General features: G+C 39.6%; 1 protein-coding gene across 8 annotated transcripts in view; it reads left to right on the top strand.

The window, feature by feature from the left end:
- The window catches only part of baiap2a (BAR/IMD domain containing adaptor protein 2a), a 106051-nt gene that overhangs the window by 10860 nt on the left and 72297 nt on the right, over positions 1–22894 (top strand). For all 8 annotated transcript variants that reach the window (XM_056272339.1, XM_056272389.1, XM_056272381.1 and 5 more), the window contains exon 2: positions 17796–17871. In XM_056272339.1, coding sequence (XP_056128314.1) covers positions 17796–17871 — 76 coding nt within the window. The remainder of the gene's footprint in view (positions 1–17795; positions 17872–22894) is intronic.

Genomic DNA, 22894 nt, shown 5'->3' with positions numbered 1-22894 from the left:
TATAGGAGAAGAGTCATTCGAAGGCCACTCGCTCTATAACGTCCCAGCAATAAAGGGTTAGAAATAAACGTAGCCTTACTCTGTGCGTAATCCCATTACTTATGCCTACATGCATCTAAGCAACTGCTGGCAAATTAGTGCTGGAATCAAAAGCAGAGGAGGTTCCTTTCGGCCGACTCCGTGACCTGCCGCCCGCACCTCCTCCTGAATAATTACAGGCCCACATCTCCACACGGCAATTACAGAGCATTTCCACAAGGATCGAGAAGCTCTCTTTCTCTCACCCACACCCGATTCTTGCTCCCACATTCATCTGCTCTTTCAAAGGCCACTCCTGAGATCTCACTCTCCTCTCAGTTTTGATAGATTTTCGAGTCATTCTGACCTTTCCAAATATCATTTTAACTTTCAACATGTTTTGGACTTTCTTCAACTCTTTCATAACCTGTGGGTTGATTTTTATTTTAACTTTTGATTTCAGCTTTTTCTTTTTGTAAAATGGAGGTCACATTAAAACCTTGCCATGCCTCATTCACATGTCAAAGCTGAATTTTCAGCATCATTACTCAAGTCTTCAGTGTCACATTATTCTTCAGAAATCATCCTGATATGATGATTTGATGCTTAAGAAACATTTCATATTAGTATCAATGTTGAAAACATTGAATGGAAGGTTCAAAAGAACAGCATTTATTGGAAAAAGATATATTTTGTAGCATTATACATGTCTTTTCTGTCACCTTTGATCAATTTATTGATGGTGTTTTATGCCAAAATATCCTTGTGAACACAGTCGGTTATGTCTTAAGTGAACGTAACAGTTGAGAAAGATAACGCATGTGTAACCGTACATTGGATCAGTGCATGAGGTCTTAAAGTGAGAGCAGCCTAATAAACCTGCTGACCTCACTGATCTTGACTGAATAACTTTTGTTATTTTAATAAGGATGAATCTATTTTATTTATAAAAAGAAAACTATGCAGTGTTGTTTTACATTTGATTTCAATTTCTGAGATTTGTTCAGTTGTATTTATTTATGCTAATTGTTCATTTGCGTATTTGTTCTTAATGTATTACTGACTATACTTGTCTTTTAATAATGTTTGAAAATTATATTAGTTAGTCTAGTTCATTAGTTAGTTGTCCTTTAGGCCACTCATTTTTGTTCATGCTTTTCAACTGCAACCAAATGTTTTGCAAAAAGACAGAATAAATATGTTGGATTAATTAAATGTTTGACTTCGGTTTTTTTACCATTTTGGAATTGAAAGTGGGAATCAATAAGAATCGGAATAGATGAGCAGAACCAGAATTGGAATCGATAAAATTCAAATGATGATACCCAACCCTACCAGTCTGTGTTGTGTTTTGCAGTAGGTAGATGGCGTATTGAATGGAGTAGTTTAATGATCAGGGGACACTGAGTCCTGAGCTCCTAATTAAGTTCTCAAAAATAAATCAATCAGCGTGTAATCTGTAGAGGAAGAGACACTCTCAGATGTTTCCATGGAAACCATCAGTGAGCTGCGGGAATATGAAGTGTTGTAACAGGGTCAGGGGGTTATGTGTTGAAAGCACTGTCTAGCATCACCTACGTTCTGAAGCAAAGACGCATCTGTCCAGCTCAGATGCCGGTGTCTCTGCTTCATTTAATTGGGCTAATTAAATCTAGATACACAGTTGTCTCAGGCAATAACATTGTATCGATCGCTCAAGCTGCTGCAACAGGCTTGCTTTTTCTTGTTGCATAATGTTACATTGACTGTGTTTAGTCATGAAGGATTTGTTCGTCTTGTTCCGACTCTAAATTCTGATTTGAAGTTGTAATTAAGCAAAAATTCTCAGTGGACTAAACATCATCACTATTGGAGCACTACCGGACCAATCAAATTAAGGGACTGGAACTAACCGTTCAGTGGCGTTAAACACACTCCTGTGACCACACATTCAGTGTTAATGCAATTTGCTATGTTGCTCTACAATCTTTAAAGGTGCAATGTGTAACATTTTTGAGTATCTATTAACAGAAATGCAATATGACATCCATAACTATGTGTTCAGTGGTGTATAAAGAACTTACTTAATAAACCGTAATGTTTTTATTACCTTAGAATGAGGCATTTATATCTACATAGGCGCGGGAATCCCCTTCTATGAAGGTCGCCATATTGTGACGTCATGTTTCTACCGTAGCCGAACGCGAACAAACAACGCTATAGAGCGCGTTTCGTCACTACCTTGAAAGAGAAGCCGCAGGAAGCTAGAAGAAGCTAGTCATAAACACCGTGAATAGTGACTTTTCCCTTGTCAGTGGTGTAAATATGTAGTTGGATTGTTTCATGTAACTTAATTCTTCTCCCTCGCTGTGTTTTGGCTTTGCTATGTGGGGATAAATGTGCTGGTTAAGTTCGTGAGACAGCTCAGGCTACTCTTGTCATTGACCGTAAAACAGTTACAGGAATCACCAACCCGTCGATCTTGGAAGCATTTTAAGTCGATCGAGTTTCCAAAATCAGAGAAAAAAAGCCTATTGTGTGTAGTAGTGGTGTCTAGGGGATGCGGAGGCGCGCGCTGTTACAATCACGTCATTTTTGCCGCACGCACCTTTGGGCTCATGCGGACGCGTCGAGTATAAACAAGGCTTTACGCTTTAACCAGCTCAGCCACAGTAACAGCTCATATTAGCCAGCTAAACTTTTACTACCCTGTTAGAAAAAATATATAGTTGCATAGTTTCATGTGGTTCTTCTCCCTCGCTGTATTATGGGTTTGCTTGCTATGTGGGGAGAATGTGCTGGTTACGTTCGTGAGACAATCAGCTGATTACTATTATTATATTATGTATTAAGACCCTTGATCCTCACCTGAAACTTTATCCATGATGTGGTTTATAATGGACTGTGGTACAGAAACTTGGTTTACGCTGGCTATTCTCTGCTGTCTCAGACGACGATGTTTGTCCCGTTTTAGCCACCGTAGCTTCTTCGAAAGGGAGGGGTCAGCGGTGGGCTGAGCCCTTAGTGTAAACTCGCAACCGAACCGCTAGATGTCGCTAAAAACCACACACTGGACCTTTAAAGTAACACCAGGTTACTTTTGCTCTCGGGGTGGGGTCCCCCTACAGTTGGGAAACAGTATTGTCCTCTAGACCTCTACTACTGTCGTAAACTCTGTCATCCTACATGCACGGCATTTGTTGACAACCACAATAGCCCTGAACACTGTAGGAGGGGGTCACATGCAGGTGTTCTGCTTGCGTCTTGTCTGAAATGTCTTCATCCCAGGTACAGTGGCATTTCAGCATGTCGTATGAATATAATTTCATGGGTTTTTATTTTTTTCTAACGACAAATGATCGCGATGATCACGTTTACAAGCCAGCGTCATTATAGTAGCCTAGTCTATTGGTTACCGTTTTATTGGATCTATATGATACTTCAATGCAATGTTTGAGTGGTAGATAATAACCATATATCGTCAATATTATAATATCAAGCTACCATAAATGAATCTGCAAATTTTACAAATCGATTTGCATTATAGCTTGAGGCAAGACAAATAAACAAATATCACAGACATGTTAGGTATCCTAAAATATGATTTTGTACATCTTATATATTTACTTGCAAGAATGTAGCCCCTACCAAACTTGTACACGCCGTTTAGACATAGGCTTTCATTAGATTTTTTTTTGTTTGTTTTTTGCCAAGTCCGCATCGGTCGGGCACCCCTCCTCCTCCTTCAGCTCACGCCAGCGAGAAAACGCTGGCCCAATGTTGATCCTCATTCTGCCTTTAACGCGATCACTTTCTCTTTTTGCTTTGCTCCGATAAAACCTTTGCTTTCTTGTTTTTCTGTGCTGCTTCGGCCATGACTATAACATTTGGCTCGCACATCCGATTTTAAGGAAGTGGGGGTGGTGGTGGAAGTGACGTATATGCCGTAAAGCAGTCGAATTTTGTAGTTCTCTTTGTTTGCCGGTTACTACCCGAAACCCGAAGTTTAAAAGTACTATTAAAAACGCTACAGACCCCGTCAGGCTATGGCAGACGTGTCATTCAACCTATTGTAAGTCGATGTACCATCACAAGAGACTTGGAAATATATTATTAAGGTTGAAAAGTTACCTGGTGTTACTTTAACCTCTTCCAGTTTTGAAACTTTGGTGTTTCTTTTGGGTGTTTCTTCATTTAGGAACACTTTTAGGACTTGAAAATGAACTCCCTGAAAACACATTTCACACTAGTTTGTTACCCAACTGTACTGTAGTGGACACTGTAGATCATCCTATATACTGCCACCAAGTGGTAAGCCATTGTAATTGGAATTTTGCTTCCCCAAAGCAAGATGGCCGACAGCCATTGAGAAATGCCAAGTTGCTCTGGAATATCCATCCATTCCTTCTATACTAGGAGACTCTTGCTTGTAAAATCCAGGCGTCGTATCATTTTTCCAATTTACCAAGTATTGATTTTAGATTGGGAGGAAATTCTGATTAAACATCTGTCCACTAAAGTGGACATCATGCATCACTATATTTCAGTTATTCATACTATAACTGTGACTGTTGTTCTTAAATACTTCATATGCAGTAACTATTTTGGCTCTAAATACTTTGTGTTATTAGAATGTAATTTGCAGTTACGTCAAAAAGTAATCTGATTATGTTACTTGTAATGTGTTACTTTACCCGTTACATCAAAAAAGTAACCTGATAATGTAATCCACGTTACCTGTAAGGCGTTACTTTACTCATAACATCAAAAAGTAATCTGATTATGTTATTGCATGTTACTGCTCATTTCAGTTGAGATTGAAAACACCTGATCACTAGTTTTTTTATCACATGCTTTGCATCGTGCCTCACAGCTCTTACCCATGGCAAAAGGCAGCCATGATTTGATACAGCCAGAATTTCTTGTTTTTATTTCCATTTGCGAGTCGAGGAACGTTTGTTGTGCAAGGTTTGTCATTTCATGTGCATCTGAACAACAAGGCTGACTCCAGCAGCTCTGTGGTGCGGTCAGGCCAGTGAAGTGCATTCTGGGAATTCCTACACATAATGGGATGATCGTTAAGGACCCTTCAACCACTCAATGGTTTTAGCATGACAGTGTGTTCCATTTAAGTTCAAGCCTTGTTTGAGCACAAGACAGCAAAGGGGGTTTTCATGGATTTTATGTGGTTATTCTTTAACCAGTGATGAGTGATTAATGCTTTGCATGCACTCTTGTTTGGGTTCTTCTTCACTCATTAAATGGGCTGATGTATAATTTTTAACTCTCCATGGATTCTTTTTAAATGGCAACTTACAGATAAATATGTTTGCATTATCAAAGTTATCTCAGCTGGTGGGTTGTGACCCAAAAAATAAAATGGGTCAAAGGTCTGTTCTGATGCAGTATTTAATCACAAGGAACTAGTAATGAACACTTTTTGCTGTTGTTTATGGATTTACAAGATTGTCATTTTTGCTGACTTTTTGAAGTTTTTCCAAAAGTAGTGTTTTGTGAATTTAAGTCCATATGTGTATTAGCTTTAAGGCTATTTGTATGCTAGTGTCCTCTTACAACCTGAAAAAAAATCTTTAGGAGATATTTGACATCAGAAATATTTTTGCACAGTTTTTGGTGCAGTCAAATGCTCTCTCTCTCTCTCTCTCTCTCTCTCTCTCTCTCTCTCTCTCTCTCTCTCTCTCTCTCTCTCTCTCTCTCTCTCTCTCTCTCTCTCTCTCTCTCTCTCTCTCTCTCTCTCTCTCTCTCTCTCTCTCTCTCTCTCTCTCTCTCTCTCTCTCTCTCTCTCTCTCTCTCTCTCTCTCTCTCTCTCTCTCTCTCTCTGTCTCTGTCTCTGTCTCTCTCTAGAACCACCTGCAAAAGTCTTTGAAATGCCCCTGCCAAACTACTGTACTTGTATCAATTGGACAACATAGGCTTATTGGAAAAACATGCCTCTACCTATATTCAACTTCTTGCACAATACTACGTTATGATCTCAAAACACTTTTACCGCAGTGCATAATTTGTCAACTAATACATTCTGATGTTTTTACCACATAACCAGCTCCATATATTTGGCTTTTCGTCACTCTGATACGAGTCCCGTAGAACACGTGTAACGATAAAAAAGACTTAATAAAGCTAAAATGGCATGGTTGCCTCAGCAAAAACGTTCATCTCATGTTTGGTTTAGGATTGGGTTTAAACTTTTAACGCCACTCACCAGACGTTTCATTTTCAAACAGTGCCAATGCAACCAATGTAATAAAACGTTACCAGATACGTGTTCATCTCTTTTAGATAAAACGAAACGTACCTTTAGTGCCACTCGCTGGACATTTCACTTTGAAAGTGTCATGAAATGGAATTGTGGCCACAGTTTTCCAATGATCTTGGGTTTCAATGGTAAATATGTAAGAAGACTCCATTTGTTAACTGATTTTGTATTATCTAGCATATTGGGGCAGTGCAGTTCGTGGTAATATGAACAAATGTTTGTTTTTAAGGAACATTTTGTACTGTGAACAATTTTAATCTTTTGTTTGGTCACCGCTTGATGTGCAGTATCAAAGCTTGGTTGTGAACACGGTGTGAAGTAACACCCACATTGGCAGGCTTGTTTTTAGGAGTACATGTCGTTGAGCCTGAATTAGGGTCGAAACTAAAATCGAAACTGGGACTCGATTTGTGTATTGCATATTGAAAGTAAGCCTGCATACAGCCAAAACACAGATCGAGAGAGAGAGGGTGAGGATGATCCTGCTTTTTTCAGCCCCTTGATGCGATTAAGACAGGGAACAGTACGCTAGTCATTTTACTGATACAGGACTTCGCTGTACTCCACACATTCCTCTCTGATTGCACACACCATGTGCTCCGTCTGCCGAGAGCCCATCCACAGACCTCTGCCGCATTAGATTAGCACTGCCAGCATGTTGTCAAGCGCAAGGCCAGCTGTTGTTGGGTTCTGAACATTTGTAGTGTCAATCATTTATTAAGCCTAAAAAAAACAGAAATGCATTACTGGAAAACTTTCTGACTCTATATTTTATGTTGGAGAATATGTCCTTAATGAAAAGCATTTTTTTATTTTTTTATTTGATGTACAATTTTCTAATATCACAGATGGAAGGCAATAATTATTCATTTTTAGTGAACCCAAACTCTATCTTGAATCTGTTTTCAATAACTTTTTGATGGCAATAACTTGTTTTGCTTCAAAAGAATTAGATTTATGTAAGGGATGATGTATGATCGGCTGGTCATAACCGTAAAATAGCCTACACCCAGACAGTGTGATCAGGGCCCCAAGAAGAAAATAATTCCCATCTGCAATGATATCTTATCTCTCCTCCAAGCCTTGTTTCCACTTAAATGCCTCTTGGAGTGTGTTTAAGTTATTGCTAACACTGTATTACCTTTATTTCTGGCTTGTCAGTGTTAATGTCAGTTATTAAAGTTAACATTGGGTTCCCCACTGCACCAATAAATGCTGGGTGGCATTGGCAATGGTTGCCTCGGTCGGAAATCAAAAGGTTGTTTTAACCTGGAAGTAGTACATGATGTGTTATTTATAAATCAGTGCCATTATCTGGAAAGCTATTCAATAAAAATTTAATTGACACATACCATCCTTCTGCCACAATTCTTTAAATGACACACCTCAGAAATATGAGGCTCAAAGGCAGTTCAAACAGCCAAGTACAGTAGATATTTTGACTCAACCTAAACTTAAAGCTGCAGTCCGTAGCTTTTTTGGGGTTAAATTATCCAAAATACATATTTGAGAAAATACATAACCAGCCAGTGTTCAACGCTATCTGCTTGCCTTAGCTCGATTCAAAGCGGTAAGCTTGTAATAATGTTTTTAATTCCAGTGGAACTGGTGAATTTCCGCGGGAGATTCGAGCATGTCTTTGCGTCATTACGTCACATCTGTATTCATAAAGAAGAATCTCAGCTAGTAGGCTATATTGCGTGTGAGGGTGTTGGAGGTGGAGATTTATAGCCTTTTCTCACAACACTTGATATAATTAAACTTATCAATTTGATGGCGGATCCAGAAAGGTTCAAACGACAAGCAGCAGTGTCAACTAGAGATTCACCCGGTGTAAAATGCAAAAGACTTTGTTCGGACTTCGGAGTGGCTACAGAAAAAAGAGACTGCAACCGGACCCATGCGAAAACAAAGATACATATCGGAAGGACATTACATGTAGTCACGTAATGCTGACGTTGTTAACATTAACAATTTGAGAACAAAGTATAATTTGCATGGTTTTGCGTGATATCATAAGCGATGTTTAGATTTAATCAGCGCGATTTACTGCAATGTCAGAACCAGAACAAAATTGGATGTTACTTGTTCAGATGACATTTTCCGGTGAAAATTATGTTGGTCATACTTCCAAAAAGAATATTCTGTGATTCTGAATGCCAGTATCCACACCGGCGCGGTGACTGACAGCCGCACACTCTCCTCAAACATTGTGTTCATCCGCGCTGTACCGTTTCGAAGTACAACTCACGTAAAGTTGATAATTCCGCGAATGACTGCAATTGCAGATTTCGAACAGAGATGGCGACAAAGAGGAAAAACTGCGGACTGCAGCTTTAAATTGAACAACCCAGGTACACAGGAAAAACGTGCCTGTGGCGACATTTCTGCTAAATGATGTTACGTTGCTTCTTGCACGTTTCGTGACACTTTCGATGTGAAATGTCCAGTAAGTTGTTAATTTTCCCTGAAACAGATGAACGCGAATCTGGCAGCGCTTTATTATGCTGATAATTGTATGTATATTGTCTCTTTATTAGGAAATAATCTGCCCTTGTAATCATGGTTTGTGTGAAAAGGGATAGAAATTGTTAGTGTTTTAACAATGTCTCTAGAGTGTATTTCAGATGAGCTCAAAACTTTGGTGAATTGTATGAATCGGTACGTTTTTGCGTATGGCGTAAATGTAGGAAGAGGCACTTGTTTCCAATGAGCTTGTGTTGCAGGCAAATACTGTAATAATGATTTGATTTAATGTGCGGCCCTCATTTTTCAAAGAAGTGGTTGCACTGTTAGCATTGTGGTGAAATATCTCAGTTTGTTTACGTGCTTCGTTGAACCCATAAACATCTTAATACACAAAGTAAAGCTCAAATCCGACTTCGATTGTCTACTTTAGCTGTTTTATCTGGTCAGATTTATGTGGTATTCTGTCACAGTTTTTACTGTCACTTTCTTGCCTTGTCATTAAAGTGAAGGTGTTGCACACGTGTGCGTCCCCCTTACAGAGAGTCAGGAATAACCAAGCTCTCAGACGAAGTGTATGCTGGCCTCATATTCCAATTAGCTCTTGCAATTAGGCTGGCAGATGTAGCACACGAGGACTGGGATGATAAAATTAGCAACACTGACAGAATTTAAAAAAAGAAACCATCTAAGCCCCGCCCAGTCCCTCTGACCTCACTTGTGATTCACAAGTTCAGGGTGTTAGCATTACCCCAAGCTAATTACACAGCTAAAGTGACACTAGCATTAGCAGAAAACCTTATTTATTCAGTGCTGAGTGGTGTTTTTGTGACAGTTAAACGGTCTCATTTTTGTAGGTACTGGAGTGCTGACTACAGCTTTATTCCTAGTGAGCTGTCTACTGCTTACATAGACAGATGTCTTCATAGGCAGCATTTTAACTGAAAAGGCACCTTATAAGTAGCTGAAGTGCAATGCGGTACTAAAATCACATAGAATGTAACGTTAACATGTTGCTTAGCTCATGTACTCCAGTACACATAAACCTACACACACAAAGTGGGTAAAACGGATCCTTTTAAATCAGACTTTTGTTTTTTTTTAATATACTTTTCAGTTATAATGACATGTGCTGTAAGTATATTTTTAAACTTGTATATTTTTCACTGTGCTCAACACAACATGCACTATTTTTCCTCAATCGTAATTAATCCAATCTGATTTCAGATTCTGAAAGTTCTGTTTACATGATCCCTAAATGTTGCATTCTGATTCACATATTTGTTTACATCTGCATTACATGAGCAGTCGGTGTGTTCAGAACCTGAGAAAGTCACTGCCCGCACAATATCATGAGTTACTGCAAGTATAATTGTCATGTTTGCCTTGATTTATATATTTAATAAAAAAGCTGGCATATTTGTCAGAATATTTGTCTGCTCCACTGACCAGTTCATAAGAGGTGAGATGTAAATAAACAGGCACGTGAATTGAAGATTCATTAAAATCGATTTAGATGTTTTTGTTTTTTTTCTGTCCAATTGAACCATTAATCAATAAACTGATTATTTGAGTGCATGTGTAAATGAAGCTACAGTACATATTTTGGTCAAAACTAGGCGTCTTTGAGTCCAGTACAAGATTTCTGCCTATGTTTAGGGAAAGCCTTGGCATCAAGAGCATGTACGTGGTGTCTTAAAATGCCATATAGGTAGGCATCTTGCTAAGTTTTGGAACATATCCTACTTCATTTCTGTTCTTTTGTTCCCATGTCAGCGTCGCCCAACTTTGCTCTTGGTTGCTAGAGTGCCATATGAGTGCAGACCTGGTCTCTCCTATTCGCTATGTAAACCACCCACATCTAGCGACAGGCTCTTCGCTTCTCTATCTCTCTTCATTGTACCGTATCTCTCTGTTTTTATTTTTCTTACCTTCACATGTAATGAGGATGTAGACGTGTCTTTTTAATGAGGTATGCTGGCAGGGCGTTATAAAGTAGTCACCAAGGGAATAGGGAAGGTACGGGAAAGAGTCAGAGGGTAGGTAAAGATAAAAAAATCCCTTGAAATGGAGAGAGGTCTTTCATCCTAGAGAAGAGAACTGTACTCCTCAAGTGTCACTGTGTACTCTCCACATATCATCTTTTTCCAGAACATTTCATACCTTGTCTTGCTGTTATGCCAAAGCTTGCTAACTGGCATTAAGATGCAAGAAGCCCCCCAAAAAAACTCTTGCAATTTTTTTTAAATTAGTGAATATGTATTTTTCCTTCACTCTTTCTTTCTTTCCATCTAATGGAGCTCCTGGGGTGACTGATTTTGCTGAGGCACTGCCGCCTACTCTCCATCTTACTCTCCGACAGGTGCAGACCCACTTTCAAAGCTGCCCAGAGAGTGTGGCAGGAGCGGGAAGGTGACCTGTGACGTCAAGCAATTGAAGCCTGGGGAACAGGTCTTATTGTCGCTCAATCGAAGATTCAGAGCTCATTTTGCTCCCAGACTTCATTTATTGTAGGACACATTGATATTTTTGAAGGTTCAGAAGATGTTTTGAAGAAATATTGACTGAAACATTTGTCAGTCTAGTCTTTGAGTAGTTTGGTGCCTATTAATACCTGACCTAAATCATCTTGTTAGAGTCTGTCCAAATATGTCTTCCATTCCAGGCATCCGAGAGCGTTTTGACCTGGTATTTCTCCATCTGTTGACATGTTCCTGCCTGTATTTGGCTTCTCTATGTGATGTGTGTTGACTGATTGAACATCATCTACCCTGCCTAAAACTGTAAAAGAAACTTGATCCTGGGTTGGACCGGCGGATTTGGAGGTCTTTTTTTATATTTGGACAATTAGCTACTACTTATTTTGTGACCACTTGGTTGGGTGCCAGTGGGTTCCTAACACTTAAATCACCTAATGCTTGCTCGGCTACTTAATGTCGTCTACCTTGAGTTGTAAATTTGTAAACAGGAAGTTGTATTTAAAGATTTGTTTTTGCCTTTCCCCTTGATTTAATTAGGAGAGTAAGAAGGTAGTTAGATTAGACAGAAAGTGAAGTGGGAGAGAGGGGGGGATGGGACCAAGATGGGAGAAAGGACCACAAGCCAAGAATTTAACTTGGGTCACCTAGGGCGCAACCTGTGTCGGAGTTGGCAGTACCCACAATATGGCAGAAGTCCCGCCCTCTAAATAAGAGCCAATCAGCAGTTGTTAAAGCCATCGCATCACTGCAGCTACTGTTAGATGCTTTTGTTAGACACTTGTGCTTAAGACTGCACATGCACATTGCTGGACCTACGTACCTTGTTTTACTGCTATTTGAGTGTAAGAAATAACTTTTTATGAGATTTGTTGCTGTTTTGAAATATGTTTTTTAAATGTGAGTTTAGCAAGCAGTTTTTGAATTTTGGCATTTCCTCATTCAAATAGATAGGAAACTTGCATGCCTGAAATAGCTCCCTGGAGGCGTTGCAAATAGTGAACAAATTTTCCTTGAAAGAGACTTTTGTGTGAAATTCATAGTATTTAAAAACAGTAGGCGAAAAGTACCCGGATTACCGACTACTACTGCCAAGATTCTGAAGTTTGCATCCATTGGACACTTTACTATCCCATGAGGCCACTGTAGAGGATTTGTGAATGGCAGTGAAGCGACACAACTAATGATATATGTCACATGACAATGACAGTAATGACCAAAGTGGCCTAGTACATCCGGATTACATTCATAGTACACACATTCATACTATTACACACTTTTTGAACAGTAGCAAAGTATTCAAAAACTTGCTCGGAGAGAATGTGATTATTGAACGCAGCCAGGTGAGGAATGCATGGCCAAAGCTGCCACAGCCATTTTTAAAAGCATGAACCTTAAATGTTAATTAGTAATGGAGTTTATGGTCATGGCCACATTAGCTAGATGCTAATGCTACAAGCAAACTTGTACTCTGCATGTTAAGGGGATAAATGTAATTGTATGTCTTGTTAATGTGTCAGGACAGGGATTGAGATTGAGGGTCAAACATTGACCAATAGTGATGTTAACTCTGAAATACTGGCTTGATTTGGACAGTTTTCTTGTAGAAATGGTCATAAGGTTCCTGTGAGGTGTTACAGGCTGCTGTATTCGATATAGTTATTCGTAGTGAATTTTAGAGGAAGAAAGCAGGGTTCGGTGGTGTTGTGCTGTCAGCTTCAGGACTTTGTTAACCCTAAGGCCCTGGCAGACTGTGGCTGCTCTAATTGGAGGAAGCCCTGAAGGGGAAGTGGATGGTGCTCAGGGTGCTATGACAGATGCCCACTCGAGTGAGCCTCACTGAAGGATTACAGCATGATGAGGCGGTAAAGTGTTTATTTTGGTTGCACTAGGACCGGAGCTTCGAGACAATTTGCCCTGACTGCATATGTGCCCTCTCCGAAACACTAGACATCCTAGCTCTTCCTTAAAACGCACTGTAAACTTCCTGGCAATATAACAAGCCCAACTCACACACTGGCACTTCAAAGCAAAATATGTTCATTAACTCCTAGCATATGCTTCCTTTCCATCTCTTTTACTTTCTCGCATCCTCTTTAATAGCCTCAAAGCCCTGAACAAAATGTCAAAGCTCTTTGCTCACCCCCGAATGAGTGTCTGCTTCCCTCCCACAAGAATAATCACACTCTGTTTAACACAACATGGAATGATGGGTGGTGTGAATGAGGGATGATGCTGTGGACAGTTTTGCATAAGGGAAAATGGAAGCGTCCTTGGTATGTTTGTGAGTGTACAGATGCACAGCCCCTCCTGAAAAGATGGGGCACCATCATATGCTATGTTTAGATGGGTTTTTTTTTTTTTTGCTGGAGTTCCTTGGTCAGCCAGCTAAACTAGAAGGTACTAATCAGCCTAAACCAACATGGAAATTCATGTCTAATCCAGTCTTTTCAACAGGGGGGCTGAATGGAGCTAGACAATGCTACACACTTAAAGTATTGACCCCTTTTCAGTTGGTAAACATGGTGGCGTTTTTATGTGAGCGGGCTTAAGTGGAGGCAGAACGATCCCTCTGGCTGCTTCACTAACGCTAGTTAGCAAGTTTTGCAACTGGAGACAATCAGATTTTATCTTAATGTGTAAGGTCACTCACTGTCCAGGACCGCGATTGTTATTTTCAAAAGTTAATTTTAACGGACGGAACCAGATTATAGAGAAACCGATCGTAAAGAAAAACATATATAAATCTTTAGATGCCTATAACTATATGCTGAATGGTCATGTACAAGACTTGTATAGTAAGATCCGCAATTCTGCCTAGCCAGCGCCAAGAAGACGACAATGTAAAGAGTGACATTACGGTGCGATTTTAATGATGTGAAAATTTTCTAGAAAAAAAAATTTCAGATACAGTATATACATTTTTCATCGATTCTTGCACCAAACAACACAACAAGATGACATTTAATAATAATAACAATAATTTAAGCTCCTTATTATGTAGCCGAATCTGTGCTGGTTTGTATTGGCCGCCTCCAGTTTTTCACTTTGTTTTGCCTCCAGCTAGCGCCGTGACGTAACTGTGACGTCAGCGCAAAAGGGGTCTATAGGTAGCTGACAGCATAATCAAATGAGCCAAGTATTCAGTAAACAAGCTAAAGCACGGGACACACCAAGTCGACGTCAAAGAACTAGCGGCGACAAAAGCTGACTCTGTTGTCGCCCCTCATTTGCTGCGTCTCGGCCAAAAAACACGCTTGAACACACCAAAAGGACTAAAGGCGACTGTCAACTAGCACGTGCGTACTGCACCTGCGTGTAAGTAAATATCTGTCTATTTCAGCAGGTATCAATAGTCTATTTTCGTTATTCAAAAAGGCAAACCGAAACTGGGACTGCAGATATACAAACCTTCAACAAAGCGCTTGCTTACTAGCCTGACTTCGTCATACTCATATTCTAGAAAGAATGTGAGTCTGATACTGCTCCATTGGGCTGTGATTATGGGGCGTGTTTATACCGAACCAGGAAAGAAAATGCCTCTGCATTCAATTGGATAGACCTACAACCAATCAGAGCAACGGAGTAAATGACGCATGTTCTTCATTCATCTTTCCGACCGACAAATGCCTTGATCGCGGTTCTCTGTTCCTCTTTTAAAAGCAATGCGCTGTCGATATCTTCTATAACAGACGCGATGGCGGAATCTACACGATTATTGTTATTTCATAAACAAAGTTCGGGAGGAGCACGTTCAAATAATCAATCCAATCAACTTGTCATCAAACAATACCATGTCTAACGTTACCCTATCAGCATGAGAGGAAGCATATTCACTCTAACTCACCTAAAACTCCTCGACAGTTTTTCTGCATCCCTCCACCACCCCGACTCCTCACTCTTGGCTTGTTCTTTCACAGCCAGGAATACGGGGGAGTAGGCCTACTCTGGGTTCGGGCCGAATACCGATCACGGAGCCCTCTCCTCGGACAGCACGTCATATACGCATTTATTCTATCTGACTTATTTGTAAGTGTGAACTCGTGAAATCTCAATTCTCCAGCGGCAGAACTTTGTTGTAAACGAATTCAACCCAAGCGCTCTTTGGTGACGTGAGGATTACGTAACTGCACCTCATCTGTCAATCATCATATAAAGCCCGCCCTGGCAATTTAATTGGTCCGAACATTTTTTGACTGATCATAATTACTCCTCAATGGATTGAGTCCAGCTCCAGACCGAACTTCCCGACCAAAAATTGTTGTGGGCGGGGTTCGGGCTGGCAGCCAGGCTACTTGCTTACCATTTTGAATATCAATCACGCTCTTCGTTCCAGTTGGCTCATGTTATTATGAAAAAAATCATGCATTCGAATCCTCAGGTACGATGACATATAATTAGAACAGCGGAACACACCGAAAAAAAAACTAAGCCGAAAACCCGGATTAACGACTACTACTGACAAGATTCTGAAGTTTGCATCCATTGGACACTTTACTATCCCATGGACACTTTACTATCCCATGAGGCCACTGTAGAGGATTTGTGAATGGCAGTGAAGCGACACAACTAACGCTATATGTCACATGACAATGACAGCACATTCTTGTATTGAGTCTGTGCTGATTTAAATAGTTGATCTATATACAATGATACTTCTGAAAAATATTGAAGACTTATCTGTTCCATTTTCCTGTGCTCAGTCGAAGGGTGTGTTCACACTTGGCAGGTTTGTGGCGATTGATAGTGGAGTTTTTTAAGCGGGACCTTGATTTTCAGGGGGTCTCGGTCCTCTTCCATGCGAACTCTGCTGTGGTTTGACTGAAATATAAAATGGACCAAAGACATCTAAACGAGATGTGACCCTTAAAAGGACAGAATGCTCAAACATACCCAGTTTTTCTCATCATAGAAGCTACGTGCCCATTACAGTTCGGTACAGGGTTCGAAAATGCCATCTCCTTGCAGGAGATCTTCATTTGTGTGTAATGGAGGAATTCCTGGTGCTGCTTTGACTCGTATACACATTTTATAAGCTCTTCAAGTTCTCAGCTGGTAAAAATACCATTATATGTGCGCGCATACATTTACTATGGCATTTAGCACAGCACGCAGCATTGTCTTGGATGTTCGGTAAGTTCTGTCTCAAAAAAGAAGTCATAGAAGATGTGTTTTGTTTTGTATCTTTAGGTTTGATGTAAAAAATGACAGTATGAATGTTAAGCGAACCAGGACGAAATGTATCGTTTTCCTTTGTTTTATTTTATATATATATTTAGACAAAATAGTAGGTTACACTTTATTTTAATAGTCCATTTTAGACATTCTACTAACTATATGCAACTTTGCAATTACATGCCAAGTAACTCTCATTAGAGTAATAGTAAACTGGTTAGGCTTGGCTAGTAGAGTAAGTTGTACTTGCAAAGTTACTTATAGTTAGTAGAATGTCTGTTGGAGGACCATCAAAATAAAGTTAGCAGATATTAAGCAGACAGTCTACTAATACTCTAACTATAAGTAACTTTGCAACTACATGTCATCTAACTCTCATTAGTTGAATGCCTAAAGCCGACTATCAAAAAAAAAGATTAATATTGGCTTTTTTGCTATAAGGTGACATCGGTTTATCAGCTTTTTAATATTGATGCATCCTTTGTGATAACACATGCACACTTGGCGTGTTGCAATTCTGCTCTTTAAAGGGGTGGTGTAATGCCCCTTTTTTCAATATGAAAAATAAGTCTCTGTTGTTGTCCCCAGAGTGTGTATGTGAAGGTTTATCTCAAAATACCCCACAGATCATTTTTTACAGCATGTTAAAATTATCCCTTTTTGGGGGTCAGTAAAAATGCGTCATTTCGTGTGTGTCCCTTTAAATGCAAATGAGCTGCTGCTCCTGGCACAGAGGGCGGAGCTTCAAGAGCTTGTGTGTGTGTTATCAGCTCTGATTATGCAGACAAGCACTAAAATGTCAGACACTCTTCTGCCTTTTATGTTTAAACTGGACTCGGACAATGTTGGAGAGACTTAAGAAGTGACAACATGTAGAATGCAACAGGACGTTTCTGAATGGTTAGTTGATGGATTTATGTTGCTGATGTGTAGTTAACTCTCTTCAGCATATTCTGCCATGATAATCTATAAAATCGCTTGTGTGGGAACTGTTGTAAGATGACTAAAGAGTGACATGATATTGCATTTGTGTTACGCACTGTATTGCATGTGAAAAGACGGATTCTACAGCTTGAGCAGACTCACAAATGTGCTCAACTACAACAACTCTTCCTCTTCTCAACATGGACTGCTCGCAACATATTCCCGGGGACAGGGTTTATGTAAATTTTAGGGTTTGTGATGTCACTAACCCGGGAGGAATGTCCTGTAGTTCCTACCAGCCGTTTGTTGTAGTCCAACAATTTCTTTAAAAGCAAATATCTCCCTTTGCTTTGAACTTTGAGCGTTGTAATTTTGCAGATGTTGTTTATGCTCAAACAGCAACATTACACACTAACTAAAGTTAGAAAAGTGAAATTATAATCAACCATCCCTTTAACACATCTTTCCATCTCTTGCAGGGCATCATGGAACAGTACAATCCCTGTTTGCGGAATTTCATCGCCATGGGGAAGAACTACGAGAAGGCTCTCTCCAGTAAGTAACGCCCACATCACATCTCCAAACATCCCCCGTTTCATCCATGTTCAGGCAGCTGTCCAAACCCTCCATGCCTTCCCATCCGCCTTTAATGCCACTTCATTTGAAGATGATGACAATGTTTGTCATCCTGTCATTCAGATGGCTACACAGCCTTATCAACTCTCACACAGCCCGAGACACCTCCTGAGCTCAGATGGGCCGAACACAAACGCTCAGCTGATGAGGGCATTCAGAGAGGAGATAATGTGTCCTGCCTCACTGATGATTTGATATTTAGCCATTAGACAGAGGAACAATCAGACGACTTTGAAGGCTTTGTGCAGTAGGTGACTGATGAAGGCCAGACAATTGCCCATTGACGTCTGCATTCACATTGGCAAATGTAATCTTGCTCCGGCAGCCTCGGGTGTACAGTGGCTGTAAAACATTTATGGTGATGTGCAGGTATACATCGTAAAGGAAAATCCCCGATTTAGCGGAAGCTCAATCGACAGCACCAGCTTTGGGGAAATTTTTTTTGGGTTTTTCCTTAATAAAGGTAGAAATCTGGGTTACATTGAGGCAATTACAATGGAAGTGAATGCAGAACCTTATTTCACCAAGTGCAATGGTTCAACATCTTTGTTGATCCTGGAACAACATTTCAATCAACCAATCAGATAGCCACAAGATGTAAATAATTTGAGTGTTAACATGGTTTTAACATGGTTGTGAACAATTCATTTAAAATCACCTTTTCTGTTTAAAGTTCTATCTTTGTCGCATCATAATATCATATACCCTAAAATGACTGTAAAATGATTTAAAGAGTTTTACAGCTCAAATAATACACACATTTTTACAAAATTATTAATGTCAGTGCTTTTTTAAAATTATCAGCTTAATTTTTCTGCTTTTAAATCCTCCAATGTCACTCCCATTGTAAGTGCTCTCACTCGACTCGTCCCAAAACAAGGGGCGAGTCGAAGTCATTATTTTTTTCAAAATGATGCTGTAAACTGTAAAAAATTCAATTGACTTAAGAAACTTTTTTTAATACATTTAGTTCAGGTCGGTGCAACAAGTTTTTTTTTTTTTGCTTAGCCAACTTAATAAATTTAAGTTCCTGTGTCATACTAGCCAGACAGCATTATAAAATGCACCATTATAATGCTTAGCATGACTGAATTGGCCTTTAAAGAGTCACAAAGGAAACCTGGGCTACCCATAAATCCCAGCACCCAACCTACTGGGGGGGATTTATATAAAATCTGTGAGACAGACTGCCCTTCAAACTCTTGAGCATTAAAGGCAGATTGGCTGAGGTGGGTGAAAGAGTCTTATCCTCAGAAAGGGGGTGACGGCACATAAGGGTCCATATGCTTCAGACGTCTATCAACAGGTAACGATAAGTTCTAGAGCCAATAATGCTGCAGTTGGGTAGAAAAGAGCGTGGGTTTTGCCGTAAATACATGGATGAAAGGACATAAAGGGAAGAGACCGAGTTGAAAAAGATATTTTATTCCATAATTGACTACCCCGTAGTGAGGGAAACTGGGCTCTGGTGGGAGGTCCTAGGCTACACTAAGCCGACCAGAATAAATCGTAATCCTCTTTTGCTCTCAAGCCATGTCTTTACCACTCTACCCCGTGTTTTAGGAAATGAAATCACTCAGACACAAAGTCAGCAAAGCTCTCTACCCCCATTTATTATTTCTGACTGGTATTGTTCTTGCTGATTTGTTTTAGAGCCTCAGGCACAGAAAGAAGAATGAGTGCGGTGGGGGAGTGTGTTATGACAAAGTTCTTTCACAGTAAAAGAGAGACTTGCATGTATGGATGCATGGGAATTGTAAGGATTCCAATTTCACTTAATGACCCATTAGCAAGGTTTTAGGAAGCATATGCAAACTATCCTTTCATCCTCCAAACCACTTGTCCTATGTAGGATGCTAGAGCGTATCCCAGTGTCTGTGGCCGTAGGGTTAGGGAAACTCCGTGGAATGATGGCCAGGGGAACTTCATGCTGTGAGATGAGATTTTTGTGAAATTGTTAATTCAAGTATATTATTTTTATTTAAAATACCATTTTTATGAAGCAATGAGCCATAAGAGTTATCCGGGAGAGAGTATTGAGCGTAGACGGGGAATAATTGGATAAACATCAGTTATTTTCTGTCAGCTTAATGGAATTCATTCAGAATTTATTTGATTGGGAATTAGACTGGTCGTGCTGTATGTTTGTGTTGCTTGCAATTATTTAGGACAAAGAAATAATACGATTGTGCAATTGTCTATTTATTGTCTTTGAATTAATTATTTTATATATTATTTCAGTGTTTCTCTGTTTGGTCTGCAAACAACCTGGAACATAATTGGCTGTGGCTCTGTTGATTCAACAGAGGCGCATGAAATTTGAGTAAATACTGTTCTACATGGACGTTCAGGAAACATTAATGGAACTAAACTTAATTAAAATGATACAGCTGTGGGTTTTTTTTTTTGTTTTTTTCATAAATGGACCATTTCCTAAATGGAGTTTTGGTAACACTTTAGTTTAGGGTTCAATTCTCACTATTAACCATTTACTTATTTGCATAAATATTACTAGGATATTGGCTGTTTATTAGTACTTTTAAAGCACATATTAATGCCTTATTCTGCATGACCATATTCTACATTCCTAAATCCTACCCAATACCTAAACTTAACAACTGCCTTACTAACTATTAATAAGCAGTAATTAGGAGTTTGAGGCAAAAGTTAGTTAATAGTCAGTTAATTGTGAGAATTGGACACTAATCTAAAGTGCGAAAATCAGCAGTACCAAACTTGACCAAGTAAGTTGTTTCTGTTTAATATTTAAAGGGATAGTTCACCCCAAAATTAAAACTGTCATCATTAAGTCATCCTCACGTCGTTCCAAACTTGTTTCACTTTCTTTCTTCTGTGAAACTAAAAGATATTTTGAAGAATGTTGGTAACCAAACACTTATGATTCCCATTGACCTCCATTGGACAAAAAAAATCAATGGACGTCAATGGGAATTGAAACTGTTTAGTCACCAAGAATTGACGCAAGAATTGAACACGGGTTTGGAATGACATATAGGTGAGTAAATGACAGAATTTTCATGTTTGGCTGAACCATCCCATTTAAGTTGGTCATACTAAATGACCTAAGAGTTAACTTTATTAAACATTGTCTATGTAGTTAACTTTTTCTGCATTCGACAGTTGAATCTCCCCGTATATCAGCAAAAAAATATCCAACCTAGAAGACTATAAGAAGAAAGAAAAAAAGCACAGAGACTGTGAAGAAAATGAAATGGTACAGTGGGACTGCCCAGAGATGATGTTCCCATCTGTCAGGCACATTTCTGCATAATTTCCCTGTAAATAAGTCCTGAACAGTAGCCACATACTGTAGTCACAGACCTAGTGCAACAGTCTGCATTGCCTAACTTAATCAGGGCCACAGCTGGTCAGCTTGATGAACTGTTTGCTCAACCAATTTTTGTGGCCTTTCTGCCCGTGCCAGAAGCTCAGGGTGGTTTTCCACAGGCTCTCAGTGTATTCAATGGGTCCCAATTGATTTCTGAATGAATTCCATAAAGAATAGCTGACTGGTATCCAGTTTCTCCCCGTCACTTTTTTTACGCTCTCTCTCTCTCTCTCTCTCTCTCTCTGAGGGAGATGTTGAGGCATTATTACTGAACTGCTCTAGGAAGTTTTTTTGGGGGGGAAGAGCTGCTTCTTGGCTGCCAGATATTGCTGTGCAGTTATAGTTAGTGGCAGTGGCTTTGTAACTCCTCAGTCCTGTGGTCATAGCCCAAGAGTGACAGTCATGAAGCGAGTCCGAGCTGCTGATTCCATGCAACATCTATGAGGCAGGAGATGAGCTCTGTATGAGTGGGCCAAACCTCTACCTCTTCGCCACTCTACACAATAATGAGTCCCGCCAAACCTACGGAAAACACCAGCATATGCTGTTTGGCTGTCCCAAATCTCACACTCTTTCACTTAGTTCCTACTTCCTCAATGGAGAATGTCACGTATTTATAGAATAGAGATTTTGACACACTTTATATACCGGACACATGGCGAAAACTGAATTGCTTTTCATTATGATTGCTATAGCTGTCTACATTGTGAGCTCCTTTTTCATTTACTACCTACATTAAGCAGATTTCCCATTTCTATTTTTGATGTTCTGTACAGTTATTCCTTTTTATTCCATTTTGTTTTAATGTCCAACAAACATAGTGAGTTTTTGTTTTGTTTTTTTGAACGAAATTGATTCGGCAAAGATGTATTAAATTAATCAAAAGAGACATGATAGAAAATAGTTCCATTTCAAATAACGGCTGCTGTTCAAACATTTGTTCATCAATGAGTCCTGAACTTCCACACTTTAAAGCTCCAGTCCGTAACTTTTTTAAGTTAAAAATAATCCAAAATAATTATATTAAAAAAAACTTACCGGTATTCTGCCAGTGGTCAAAACTATCTGCTTGCCATAGCTAGATTCAAAACGGTTAGCTTGTAATAATGATTTTAATTCCAGTGGTACTGGTGGGTTTCCGCGGGAAATTCGAGCATGTCTTTGCGTCATTACGTCACACCCGTACACATAAAGGAGGAGTTTCGGCTATAGCCGGCTATACTGCGCGTGACGAGATGTTTAGATGTATAGGCTTTTCTCGCAGCACTTTACATAATTAAACTTATGGCATCCAGAAAGATCCAAACAACAATCATCAGTGTCAACTGGAGATTCAGCAATTATAAAACCCAAAAGACTTCGTACTTCGGATTTAAGGTGGCTAGAGAAAGAAAGAAACCGTCTCATGCGAACACAAAGATTTAAACATCGGCGGGGCTTTTGAAAAGTGCGTGAACTCCGTGTTTTGAAGGGGTTCGAAACGGAAGAAGAGACGGCCTTTTTCTGCTGAACAAGTAAGACATTTCAATAGTTCAATCGTGTAACAGTACGTTTTCTTAATTCACACAGTTATGGAGTTTCCTTTGTTGTGCC

Source organism: Rhinichthys klamathensis, unplaced genomic scaffold (assembly GCF_029890125.1).
Source record: "Rhinichthys klamathensis goyatoka isolate OS25496 unplaced genomic scaffold, OSU_Roscu_1.1 h1tg000015l_1, whole genome shotgun sequence".
Classification (NCBI taxonomy): domain Eukaryota; kingdom Metazoa; phylum Chordata; class Actinopteri; order Cypriniformes; family Leuciscidae; genus Rhinichthys; species Rhinichthys klamathensis.
This window is presented reverse-complemented; position numbering and strand designations above follow the sequence as displayed.